General features: G+C 41.4%; 1 protein-coding gene across 1 annotated transcript in view; it reads left to right on the top strand.

The window, feature by feature from the left end:
- Positions 1–540: 540 nt before the first annotated feature.
- The window catches only part of LOC119654824 (probable nuclear hormone receptor HR3), a 449,138-nt gene continuing 437,057 nt past the window's right edge, over positions 541–12,621 (top strand). The window contains exon 1 of the mRNA XM_038060465.1: positions 541–1,456. Within this exon, the coding sequence (XP_037916393.1) occupies positions 1,438–1,456 (19 nt within the window). The 5' untranslated portion in view covers positions 541–1,437. The remainder of the gene's footprint in view (positions 1,457–12,621) is intronic.

Here is a 12,621-nt window from a genome sequence, read left to right as displayed (position 1 = left end):
AACAGCTTAAAAACGTATGAGAGATTCTTGGCCGGAGTATTGGCGTGATAATATTCTCGAAAACTTCTCCATTCTTAGTAAGAATATAGCTAGCCATGAAGCATATGCAGATACTTTTTATTGGACTAGTCTGAGAAAAGATGGTAGTTTAGAGAATCAAGAGGAGAATTTCGGCGCCTCTGGATGATGTTTTCTTTTCGCCCATAACCGTTGGATGTTTGGGGAGTATATTGACACCGACAGCATCGGAGAACGTCACCTCGATGGAGGTAAGAGCCAAGAAGGTGCGCGCTCAAGAACAAGAAGAGCCATGAATCGAAAACAGAAATGATAATGAAATAAACGTCGTCATCGTACACCTATACCGCCATGGTGTAACCGTCGTCATCACTGTCTTCGATAACTTGGCCATGCTATCGTCGTGATCATGTAAAGCTGAAGAAGTCCAGAGTCAACGTGAATGAGCCGAGAATCTGCTAAGAACTCCGCGACGCCGGGCGACGGTACACCTAAGAAATGTACCATTTTAGTAAGCATCTGATTGCCCGTTTGTCGAGAGGTCACAAACCTTTGCATTTTCGGTACATATTGAGGAAATTTGGTGGAGAAATTCGTCTTCAGATCGCCATCGTTTTGTTGTTGGTGGAGTTGTAGCCGTTGCGGCTGCAGCCTTGTTTTTAGTTGGTTTTTTGGCGGTTCTTTTTGCTATTGGTTTTTACTTTTCCAATCGATCGTTGTGGAATCGTGTCGCCCCTGCCGCCTCCCGCCAAGCATGAGTGAAAAAGCAGGCAAGAGCCGAGGATCCGCGATGATCTGTTTTCACACCTGAACTATTAATTTGTTGCGCTTTAATCGACCGCTAATTTGTGGAACATTATTCCCCCCATTTATGCTCGACAGTCGGCAGCTGTGTAACTGTGCTTCGCACGCTCCTCAGCGCGTATATTTATGTAATCCATGAATTAAGAAAAGCGTAGAGAACCGAATTAGGTCTCATAACACCATAGTGATCCACGGCAGTGTTCCAAGTTAAGAAAGTGCATGAAGGCAGATAGCCACGTGACGTGACCGCTACCTGGACGCCAGAAGAAGCACACAATGAAATTACATTTTCCACATTACAGTTTTAACAGTTCTGATATTGGTACTAAAATTCTTATGTTGCACATTTCACGTTGCTAAGGTTCGTGCTCGTTAACGTGCTTTTGTGAACAGCCGGCGCTGGTAGAATCCCGTACTTCCACCTGAAGAAGAGCAATCAAACAGAAGAATAGAAATCTCTAATGTAAATACTGGATGGATATGAATTGTGCAAGTTAATTACGCCAAGGCAATTGTTTTGCGAAACAAAAAGTAGTTAAATAACTGAATAAGATACTGTAATATAACGTTCTCAACGAAACTGGATTACACTTAGCACAACAGGGTCTGATTAAGATGCCGAGTACAATACGAGGTAAGTCATACGTTCAATGGACATTAAACGGGTAAGCGTGTGATCTATTTAGAAAAATAATTTAGCTACAGACATGTGTGAACTCTACAATAATAACTGGAAGTTTACCTCATTCGTCAAAGTGGCTAGATGTGGCAGAACATGTATGACCCCCATTCATTAGAGTTGAAAAAATTAACGATTGCTCTGTTCCGTTTCCGACATAGTCGACAGTAGTCGACAATTCTGTTTATTCCAATCATCTGATCTCCCATATAAAATACAGGACAAATACCTTACACCTACTGTTGTGGATTCTTTTACGCAAGGGCCATAATTGTTATGGCATAGGGTGCCAATAACTGTCATGCGGCATGAATGCTAGTTCTTTACTACGTGGAATCAGCAAGAGATTTCCACGATATTTGCAATATTTCTCAATTGTTCTACATTATGAAGTTCTTAAATGGACCACTCATGTAGGTTGTTGACAGCTGTCGTCACTGTTTCTGCCAATTGCAGGTTCTATTCCACTCATATGTAACTCGCATCAGCGAGTATCACCCATGCCCGCCTAATTGTCCATTACAAATTTTGTGTGTCGAAGCTATTCCTTACAAGAATGCGTTGGTCCATCAAACTATAAATCTTAGTCTTGGCATTAACCTTGAGGTTAAACGCCATTGGCCGAGGCAATAGGGAAGTCCAATTTCCCTTATACTAAAGGCATTAGCAGGACTGGTAGATAAGAAATATGAAGACTGCTGGTAAAGGCAAGTCTATGGAGAAAACATTCTGCGAACTTACAGGAAAGATTGAAAAAGGGGATGTCCGAAAAATATGCTTGGGCGAGAGCATTCACCTGTTCTCTTTCGCACAAGGCAAGGTATAAATCCGCTCTTAGTCGGCTAGATGCATGAGGTGGCAAAGAGGGAGAAGATACGTAATAACGAAAAAGAGATTCCAAAGACCATCCTAAGTGTCCGGTGACGACCAAGACAGGAGAGGCAAAATTGACCTTGAAGTTCCGCCCACAAGTTTTTAAGCTCCACCGAGGTGCTTCATCGACACGTTCTTGCACGTCTTTGTGCTAATCAAGGTCGGGAATTGGGAGGATGGGCTTTAAGCACTTCGATTCCTCACGTGTCATTGTAAAAACGTTCACGTGACTTTTTCGATGTGTAGTACGCACCGGATCCTGAAAAATAAATAAACATGAGATTTGCGTGAGCCTGCCGAAATAACATCATGTCGCTAAAATGGAACAGAAAAGTGCGGTGGAGCCGTTATTTTTTCGTGCATAACATAGCAGCAGCTAATCTGTTCGCAAAGACCGAAAAGTTCAGCTGCTTGAGCATTACTATAAGTTGCTACTTTGTCGCTTAATAGGGCATAGCGCGTGAACCATGCCTACGCGACGTCTTTCGTCGATCACTGAAATACGATTCAGCACCTTCCAACCTTTCCCTCTTTGCTGCTCTGGACGATGAGCTTCTTAGACGACCCAATCATCGCCCTTCTTGAGATAGTTAATTACACTGCATGGCGTAGTCAGCAATGGAGTCATCGCTCTTCCTTAATGTGTGATCTATTCATTGCCACTTCTGGCTTCTCATCTTCTCTTCCACGGGTAATTAACCTCCGCCCAGACAGAGTTCTTCCTTCGAACTTGTATTAGACCAGTGTACCCCAATACAACATCGTAGATAGGTGTTGACGAAGGCTTATAGATTTTGAGTAGCGCTGATGGTCGCTTTCCATGTGCTACTCCTATATAGCAACAAATTAGCACAGAGCAGCCTCAGTTTAGTGTTAGAATAACGGAATTTGTAGACTTTTGACAAAACAGCTCAGGCAGATCTAACGCCCCGAGCAACACCAATTGCTGTGGAGCCATTGGCAGGAACCTCGCCTCCTAGATATACATATTGATAAACGCCCTCAATGTTCTGCCCATTAATCCAAATAGAAAGAGTGCGATGACCCGTCGGATTGAGAACCTTGGTTTTATTGGTGTTTATTTTCATCTTTGAGCAAAAATTTTATTTTATTGAACTCGTACACGTGTTTCGGACAAGGCATGAAGAGTAACACCGAAAACAAGAAAGAATAGTATGGGTGACAGAATGCAACCTTCCCCGGCATCACTTTAAACTTAAAATTTCTCTGAAATATTACCTTGATACGATAAGTGACATTTCGCGACATCGTATGTCGCCTTGATAATAGCTATTCCTTCCTTCGGAATCCCTTTCGTGCAAAGAGTAAGCAGATGCACTCCCTGTCTGAAAAGTTTTTAATAAAGAGCTAGTAAAGTGGAGATCTTAAGTCCGCTCACTACTCCGAACCGATATCAAGGGTATTAACGTGGCGAGCGCAAGAAGATCCAGAGCGGTGTATAGCCTGTTCTTTGTTTTCGATACCTTTATAGTCGTCGTGCTTAAGACGGCCGCCCTTCTTCCTGACGTTGCCGATCATCTCCATCTTCCATTCGCTGGGGCAGACCTCATATACCCAAGATTTACGGACAAGTGAAAGTAGCGCACTTACAAGAGCATCAGGAACAGTTCCAAAGGGGGCCGCAACGCGAAGCTGCTTCGGTTCGCTTGGGGGAATTGACGGTAACGATAATTTCCCTTCCGTTTCGAAGAACAGTCCGTAATTTACAGGTAGCAGTTTCACCTACAAACATCACCAGATGTTTTAGGGCTAAGAAATTATTGTGAAATGTTTCCCCCAATACTTAACCTGCTCATTGTCGTGGATGAGAGATCGACCATTAATATCCCTTACAGTACCGCCTAATGATTTGCGACCACATGGAACACCTATCGTGAAACAGTATTCTGTTCTGAATTCGCTGCTATACTATATGCGGCAACATTTTTGAAGACGGCTCAACGCTCATCGATATTCTCAGGCGGATCACTTAAGCAGTCGATGTTGCACTTGGAGGGAGGGGGTGGTTCACATGTATTCAACTCTGCGAGAAGTGGCGGATGCAACACGCAGTGACTATCAGATAACGATCACTTTCGTTGCCAATATCAGCGCCTTTTGTGAAAGCTGCAGAAATCTATAAACCTCCCACCATTATTGTTACAGTCATCAGGATCATACTTCTCCATCATATGTAAAAGCAATGTGTTGCCAGAAGCTAACTTGGCATTCAGATCACCCACAACAGTCACAATGTTACTTTTAGGAACCCTCTTTAGAATTGCATGTCATTGATGATAGAAGGCATCGGTCTCCACTATAGCGGAAAACTCGACTGGTGTATAGTACTGTACAAATTGTGATTCTCCTTAACTTGATCCCGAATGTGGCCATTAAGATCATATCAGAAACCGGCTACTAGGTCAACAGAACCAACCATGTGGTAGACGTTAGAGACAAACTGACACGGGGTTCGCGTCTGGCACTGCTTGGCAATCCAGAGTACAAAAGCACATTTCCATTAGTAAGCAAAATGGAGAGGACAACTTTCCAGAGCCGCTTGGACCTAAAATGTCCAGTTTACATCGTTGGAATCTTCGCTAGAATTGGAGAAAGCGAACATTCTTGGAACCCTCCTTACCTTTGTTAATAACCATTTTCGTTAACAAAAGGTCATAGCCGTAAGGTCACTCCTTATTCAACCTGTTGTTGACTCGCACGGCGCATAATTCAGCGATGAAAATCATGTTAGGCTCGGCAATGGCGGTTATCTTAAAGCTACTTCCCACTCGTTGAGGGCACTAGAAAGCGATTAGTGATGCGCAAAGCCTAGGAATAATCATATGACCATATGATCGCTAGAATCGCTTTCAAGATGAAGTTGGCGTCAGACACGATAGTGGGTATAGTAGCCTTCACGAATAGGAATCATGCACACGGGACGTTTGCGGAGAAATAAAAAAACTATTTCAATCCTTCAGAAAATTTAAGACCCGATTCAGTGAAACGTTATTGATGTGTGTACCAGTATCTTCGAATTCCTTTGGTAGTGCGGTACTGGTTAATTAGTTCACGCGGGATCTTCCTCAACAAGAGTGGGATTAGACTTGACTTTTGATGCAGAACTATCTACTGTTAATTCTACCCTGAAGGGAGCAGTTGGAGGATTTCCGTAACCGAACCGAGAAATTTGCACCGCCGCATATCTTTGCTAACCACCACCATTTTTATCGCCAGTTAAGAAAGTAGATATCAAACTCCAAGTAGGAGCTTTAACGAGGAACTGTCTCCCAAACTGTCACATTGATAAAAATTAAAAAATGGACTCGACCACCTGCACCCAATGTGGCGAATTAATTGAATTTTCCCTCTATCTCCAAAGGTAAAATTGATAAATTATTCACCCAATTGAAATCATATTCAAAACGGCTAATCAGGTCATTGGAAATTCTTTAGCATCAATTCCAATTCAGATTCAATTTTATCATACTTCGGAAAAGAGTCAACTGGGCACCATAATATAAAAAAAAATCTCTCAAAGGCGTCGTTACCGCTCAAACGCAGAAGTTCAGCAGTTCTCGCTGGTTTTCCCAATTAAGGTACAGAAACTTAGCATTTTAGGAACCTCTAATACCATACTGTTACCAAACAGTAGGCAGCAAGGTAATAAGACTTGCAACCTAACCACCAACATAAAACTGCATTCCAATTATCACCACACTATTATTGATATTTGGTTGACATAAAACCCCTATGTGGGTATAGTGCGTCATCCAACATCCACGACTTTCGAGGAAGCTTTCACTTTGTCTTCATTATCCTGCATGGCGTAGGGGCAACGACACTTGTCATTGGCCACTCTGTTGCTAACACAGTACGACCCCGTTTAAAGTCCGAATTTACATTCCTGTCTATGTGGTATGCTACATATATAGCAGGCGCAGAAAAATCCTAAATGCCAATCACAGAGTAATGTTGCCTATGGTATCGCCCTACAATTGAACCCATTCCTAAACCTGCTATAAAAAGAAATTGGTTTGCGGCTTTATCCAGGGTAAAGCTAACTCATCAAATACTGCCTCACCACTACTCTGGACACAACTATCTAGGAATTATCATACATGCAGGACATTCTAGGCAAGATTAATCAAATTGAAAATATGGGAGAAACGTTATTAGAAGATTCAAGTATGTAATTTTAGATGGAACATATTTTACAAAAACCAGTCAATACCAAATGACAAGACAAATGTGGGTACTTCGTATACCACAGTTAAAGGTAAGTGGCGGGGTGGGGGTTAGTTTTCGGCCCTCTCGAAAGTCACTGTTAAAACTTTATTCATCTCCGACGTTTCAAGAAAAGCGTACGTCTGGTGATTCGAATCAGAATGTGTAAGAGTCCCATGGCATCTAGCGAATTCGTGAGAGATTTAGGTGCAATTCTTGTAGTGGTCATTCAATAATTGTAATCAGAGTAGGTTTCCCGGTGAGCCAAAAAATGAAGCCTGCTATTATCAGTTTTAAAAACGTGGGAAAATGTGTATACACTCTGCACTTGCGAGGCAAATTTCGAAATATAAGCATCATTAAGGTTCATGCCGCTACAGAGGAGACTGCAGAGTCGGAGAAACATACCTTGTTCGGAAAAGTAGAGCGGACATTCCCAGCCTGTTCCAGGTATAATATCAAAATCATGCTTGAAGATTTTAACTGCCAAGTTGGGAAGAAGCCCTTAATGAGACGATATGTCGGCTCCCATAGTTTGCATAAAACTACCAATGATAACGGACCGCAGATTATTCAGTTAGCACTATCGCACGAAATGGTTGTTGGAAGTACCTGGTTTGAGCGGAAAGCAGTCCTCAAGCGAATATGAGTCTCTCCAGATGAATCAACGCTTAATATCTATCACGTATTCTTGGCTACCTTGCTAGTCCAGATAGATTTATGTACCCAGAACGTCACAGGCCCCTACCAAAGTGGCTTCGCTCTGGGCAAATCAGCGATATATCAGAATTTCTCTCTGCGGCAAGCGATGGAAAAACTGTTGAAATATGGCTTTACATTGCACCATCTCTTCGTCGACTTCAAGGAGACCTATGATAGCATAGTCAAGGTATAACTGTACACGGCCATGAGAGAAACCAGTATCTCGACTAAATTGATAAGACTGGTACAGGACAGACCCTGACCAATGTACGAAGCCAGATAAAAGCTGGATCGCTCTCGAGACCAATCAGCATCAACAGCGGTCTTACAAAAAGGAATGCCCTGGCCCTGGAGAAAGCGATCCGTGATGCTGATGTAAATGCAAAAGTCTTCACCCTCTTCAGGCCCACCCAACTACTGTCCTATTCTAGCAATATCGACATTACGGAGAGACCAACCAGAAAACTGCTAACTGCTTTCGTTTAGATCGAGCAGGCCACTACTGACGAGGGGTCTTGGCAATGGTGGCAGTGGTAGCACCAAAAACCAAGTGAGAGCAATAAAGAAAGTTGGCTTCAACTTTGAGACCGTTGATCATTTCTCTTATATAGGTTTGAAAATCACAGCTAAGGCGATTAAATCAGCCGACGAGTATTGGCTGCCAAGAGAACCTATTTCAGCTTATAAAAACTGTTCTGCTCGAAACGTCCCACCATAGGGGCTCAAGCTCATACTGTACAGAATAATGGTTATGTTAGGCCTCCTGTATTCTTGGGAGACCTTAGTTCTTAACGAACTTTTAGCCGCGTTCGAGGGAAGAATCTTCGGAAGAATTTTTGGCGACCTCCAAGAGGATGGACGATTCCGTAGCCAATACAACGATGAAATCTATGAGCGATACAACCGCTCGGTTGTGGATAAAATTCGGCTCAAAAGGTTGCATTGGGCGGGTCACTATAAAAGTGAAAAATAAGAAAGAAGCATACAGACCTTACCTTAGATGGAGTGATGGCGTAGGTCAGGGCGCCAGACAATTTTTAGAGATATCGAATTGGTAGACTTCAACCCAAGACCGGTCTAGAGTTCATTATTAAGCCAGGTCTAGACAGAATACTAGTTGTTGTTGCGTTGATGATGATGACCTCCTCAATGTTTCCATAGCAATATCAATAATATGCACGGAGCGATACGTTTTGTAAATAAGGTAGGCTTATTCTGTGTAATATGGCAATTAGTTAAATATATCGGTCCCAATAATTGTGTAAGTATAACTGCCGAGTACCACATGAGATTGATATCGGCAAACCGGACATGTTTCTGCGATCAGCCCATGCTTGTGTGCAAGGTTCTGATGGCAGCATTATGCCAGTACGTGTATTGCACTGGTGTCATCACAGTGCAGCCAGAAATCAAATGGTCGAAAGTCTTTTATACTGAACCATACATTCCGCATTGGTTGTTCTCCATTCGCACTTTCATTATTAGATTTTAATAAACACGCGGTAATCACCCTGCCCTGAATGGCATTTCAGCAGAAAGTTCTGTTCGACAAATGGAGATCGATGAATGCTGCTACAGACAATTCTCCTGTATACCGTGCATTACCTTCAACTTCCATTCATGGATCCGCTCCTGGTCTGTCTCTTTTTTATTAAACGCCCAATGCTTCAACCTTGTTTTTTTTTTTTTTAGCGATAAAAATATTCCCATCATCCTTACGAAACGCCGCATGCGAGAGACTCGCCAACCCCTTGCTGTAAAAATAAGCGGACTTCGTTTTTACCTGCGATATTACAAGACAGGTTCATCCACTCCACGGCAGAATTTGGATGGTGCCTTCGGAATTTACTTTAAAATTTGAGAAAACCCTAAAACCACCTCGAGCCACTACGGAAGGAGGGTTCATTTTTGATTGTAGGTTGCTTTTTGAGAGGCAAAGCGGCTTTATTATGAAGTCTATAATTTTAGAAAGCTTTATTAGAGGAGAAGGTGAGTTCAAATTGCTGGGAAAACCCTTTGAAACCCCTCAATTTTTTTAACACTAGGAACATTACATAGATTCATATAATGACGAAGTGACCATGGATTGTTATATTAACAAATTCAATTCCAGTACTGACCATATATTTTCAGCATGCGAAACTTTACAGTTCTGCATGGATATTATCCCACCGAAGTACCATATATTTAGCATGCTAATTCACGCCGACTGCTTGGATGCCATTGACAGCCGAATTCGAAGGCAAACTCATTCGAAATTCAACTACTGTACTGCCCATCGAGCACCATATTTTTTAGACAATTCATGTTCCTTCTCCAAATTGCCAGCAAATAGCTATCAATTACAACAAATGAGGTGTTATTTGCTGCCTGTCCACCGCATAAAATATGAACACTGTGAACCTCCCTCAGAACAACAATATCAAAATTTGCACTACGCCCACTTCTTAGTCAACTTCATACACACCTTTCAGGCTTGTTGGACGTTCTTTTTGTTCTCGTGTGTTTGTCTGTAACTTTTTCGTGGATTCATCATCTGCTCGTCAAAAGTTCAGAAAGTCAACAAACGTTGAGGAATTTTCAAACGAATAGTTAATGCCAAACTTTAGCCATGCCTCCGCATTTGGTAGGTGTTTTACCCACCTTGCCCACGTCGTACTATTGTCAATGGATTTTTACAGTCTGTCGACTCAACGTAGATGCTAGAATGCTAGATGGTGAGCATCAAAGTACTGCGGTGCCTTGCAGACTGGTGCTTGGAAGTAGTTGATCATGTCGGTGTGGTGGACATTCGAGATTTTAATTTTGATGGCTCATGATTCTCTGGTTCATATACTAGACACAATCATTAGCTTGAAACTACTGAAACTGAAAATAAAATAAGAATTGAGCCAAGACCCCATGTTCTGATGCTTTCACGAGTCATTGTCTCCCAACAGCAACTTAAGATGCATTTCAAGTTAGATGCGTCTTCCACTTCATTATGAATATGATTTTAGTTTTGTGTTCGAGCTTTGAGTACACGACTCCGATGCATCGAGACAGCCTGACTGCGGAACAGGCGCATGTACCCCATGCTATTCTGTTAGCGATTGAATTTAATTGAGAGCTATTTGAAGAATGGAAGATACCGCTGTTTTATCTCAGCGAACTATTAAGACTTCACAACGTTTCATGAAGAGATGCAAACGTGCCTTTCCAGGTGATAACTCTGGACGCAGGTGATATGCGCGGAGTTTGTGTTTACAAACGAAACACAAATTGACGACTCGGTATATGGCCGTGGTCAGGTATTTCAAATCTTAACAACCGGCAAGTAAAAAGCACGAAACCATTCGCCTGTTAAATCCATCTTTGGTGTGGCGGTAATCACTATTAAATGATTGAAGTAAGAGCTTAATGGATTTTCGATGAATTCTTAATTGCTTTAGAAGATAAAGTGGGTAGAGAGATATTTCATCTAACTAGAATCCCATAGTTACATTTTTGGCATAGTTCAGTGGCTTCTTACTGTATCTGGTATCATTTAATTAAAAACTCGTACAACAGATATGGAGTTTTCATTGGTGGATTGGTGGAACATAAATTTAATAAACAACCATTTATTTGCATCAAAAGTACATGGGCTTCACAACGAGTTTGCATCTGACTAGATTTGCTAAATGCAAATCCTTTCCCTAGTTTGGATGCTAGAGCCTTTACTAATGTAAGTAAAGTTGGTACTGAAGTCCGTTTATGAAACTCTAACGGGCGACCATTCCGAGAAGATTTTTATCAACCACGAGGCAAGAGCTACACTGTCTGTCATCTATTAACCGTACAAGTTTACAAATCTCTATCGAACATTTCGTTAGCATTGTCCGGTGCCAAACTGACGAGAGAATGCATTTGCTAATACTCTGCATTTCTTCTTCTTCTTCTTTTAGCACTACTAAGCTGTCTCCAAGGCAATATTTCCAATTTCCTAATTCCCGTCACCCGACATTCACTTACATTAGAAATTTATTTGTTGAGGATGCTGCGAGTGCTGAGTCCGCATCGACTTGAATACGGACCGGATTAAAAATTTAGTATTCAAAATGATCAGTTTTATTCTCGTTTTCATAATTTCGTTTGCAAAACCTTGTTACTATACTCCCCTGGGTTGATAAAAATAATATTAACTTTTTTGTTTCAGAAAATCAAATATAATAAATCATGATTTTCTTATTTATTTATATTCATTGTAAATTTACCGTAATTAAGAGATAAATTTATTAACTGTGAACCCTCTAAGAAAATTACTATTGTTTATCAATTAGACGGTGGCTTTATTCAAGATTCTACGTGACAGCTTTCCTGTTCTGGCCTGAACACCGTAAATGAGACGTCGGCCTTACATGGCAGAAAGAAATACGGATTCCCACAAAATCGTCTCATAAATCTTTAACAAAAACCATTGTATTTTTGAGATTCCCCTAAATTGTTGTTAGCGATCGTACGTCGCGTGCATACTGTGTTGTACGCATGACCTTGCACAGTTATTCAAAGCATGCCTTCGCTTGAATCTGTAGAAAGGATTTGTCCTGATATAAATAGAAAAAACCAAAAAAATTTTCCTTTAACTATACTAAAAAAAATTTTTAATTAATTTTTAAATTTACATATTTTTACTTGACGTCTTCCTCAATGCTTAGGTTTGGATGAGGAAAGAAATCAAGAATCATTCCATTTATACTTAATCTCCTCGGTAGTTCGGTGGTAATTAAAACCTCACCTATTCTCTCCTCTTGGTTACTAGTCTGGCCGATTGAACGAGCATTACAATTTTGTCCAGGTGTGCACTTCTTGATGAACTCCAAGATCCAGGAGCAACCGTTGCCTTAATCCTCGTTTGAAAAGGTGTTTTATAAATTTCTATACTTTCGGCTATGTGTAATTTTCTCGTATCGCTTATATGGTTCACTAACCTAACTTGTTCCCTCGAAATCCTGTGTTTATTCAGGAGCTTATACTTTGTTTCCTTTGATCTATCGCACCCTTTTTTCAACCAATCCTTCTTCCTTTAGGTGTTCCCTAAAGCGAATTTCCACTTTTCTTCTGGTTTGCCCGCTGTGTACTTTCCTGCAATTAGCGCAGGAAATTTTGTATACCCCAGACTTGGTCATGTGTCGATCCTTGAAAGATTTCGAGTTGGTTGTTCCTGCTGCTGAAGACGACGTCTAAACCATGTCTCCCCCAGTTTTCGTTTCAACGAAAGGGAAATTTCGTCGAATTCGAAAGCTATTCTCCATTTAGGCTGTTAATCCGGAGTCAGCTGGGTAAGCGCTTTCGGATGG

Source organism: Hermetia illucens, chromosome 1 (assembly GCF_905115235.1).
Source record: "Hermetia illucens chromosome 1, iHerIll2.2.curated.20191125, whole genome shotgun sequence".
In the NCBI taxonomy this organism is placed as follows: Eukaryota; Metazoa; Arthropoda; class Insecta; order Diptera; family Stratiomyidae; genus Hermetia; species Hermetia illucens.
This window is presented reverse-complemented; position numbering and strand designations above follow the sequence as displayed.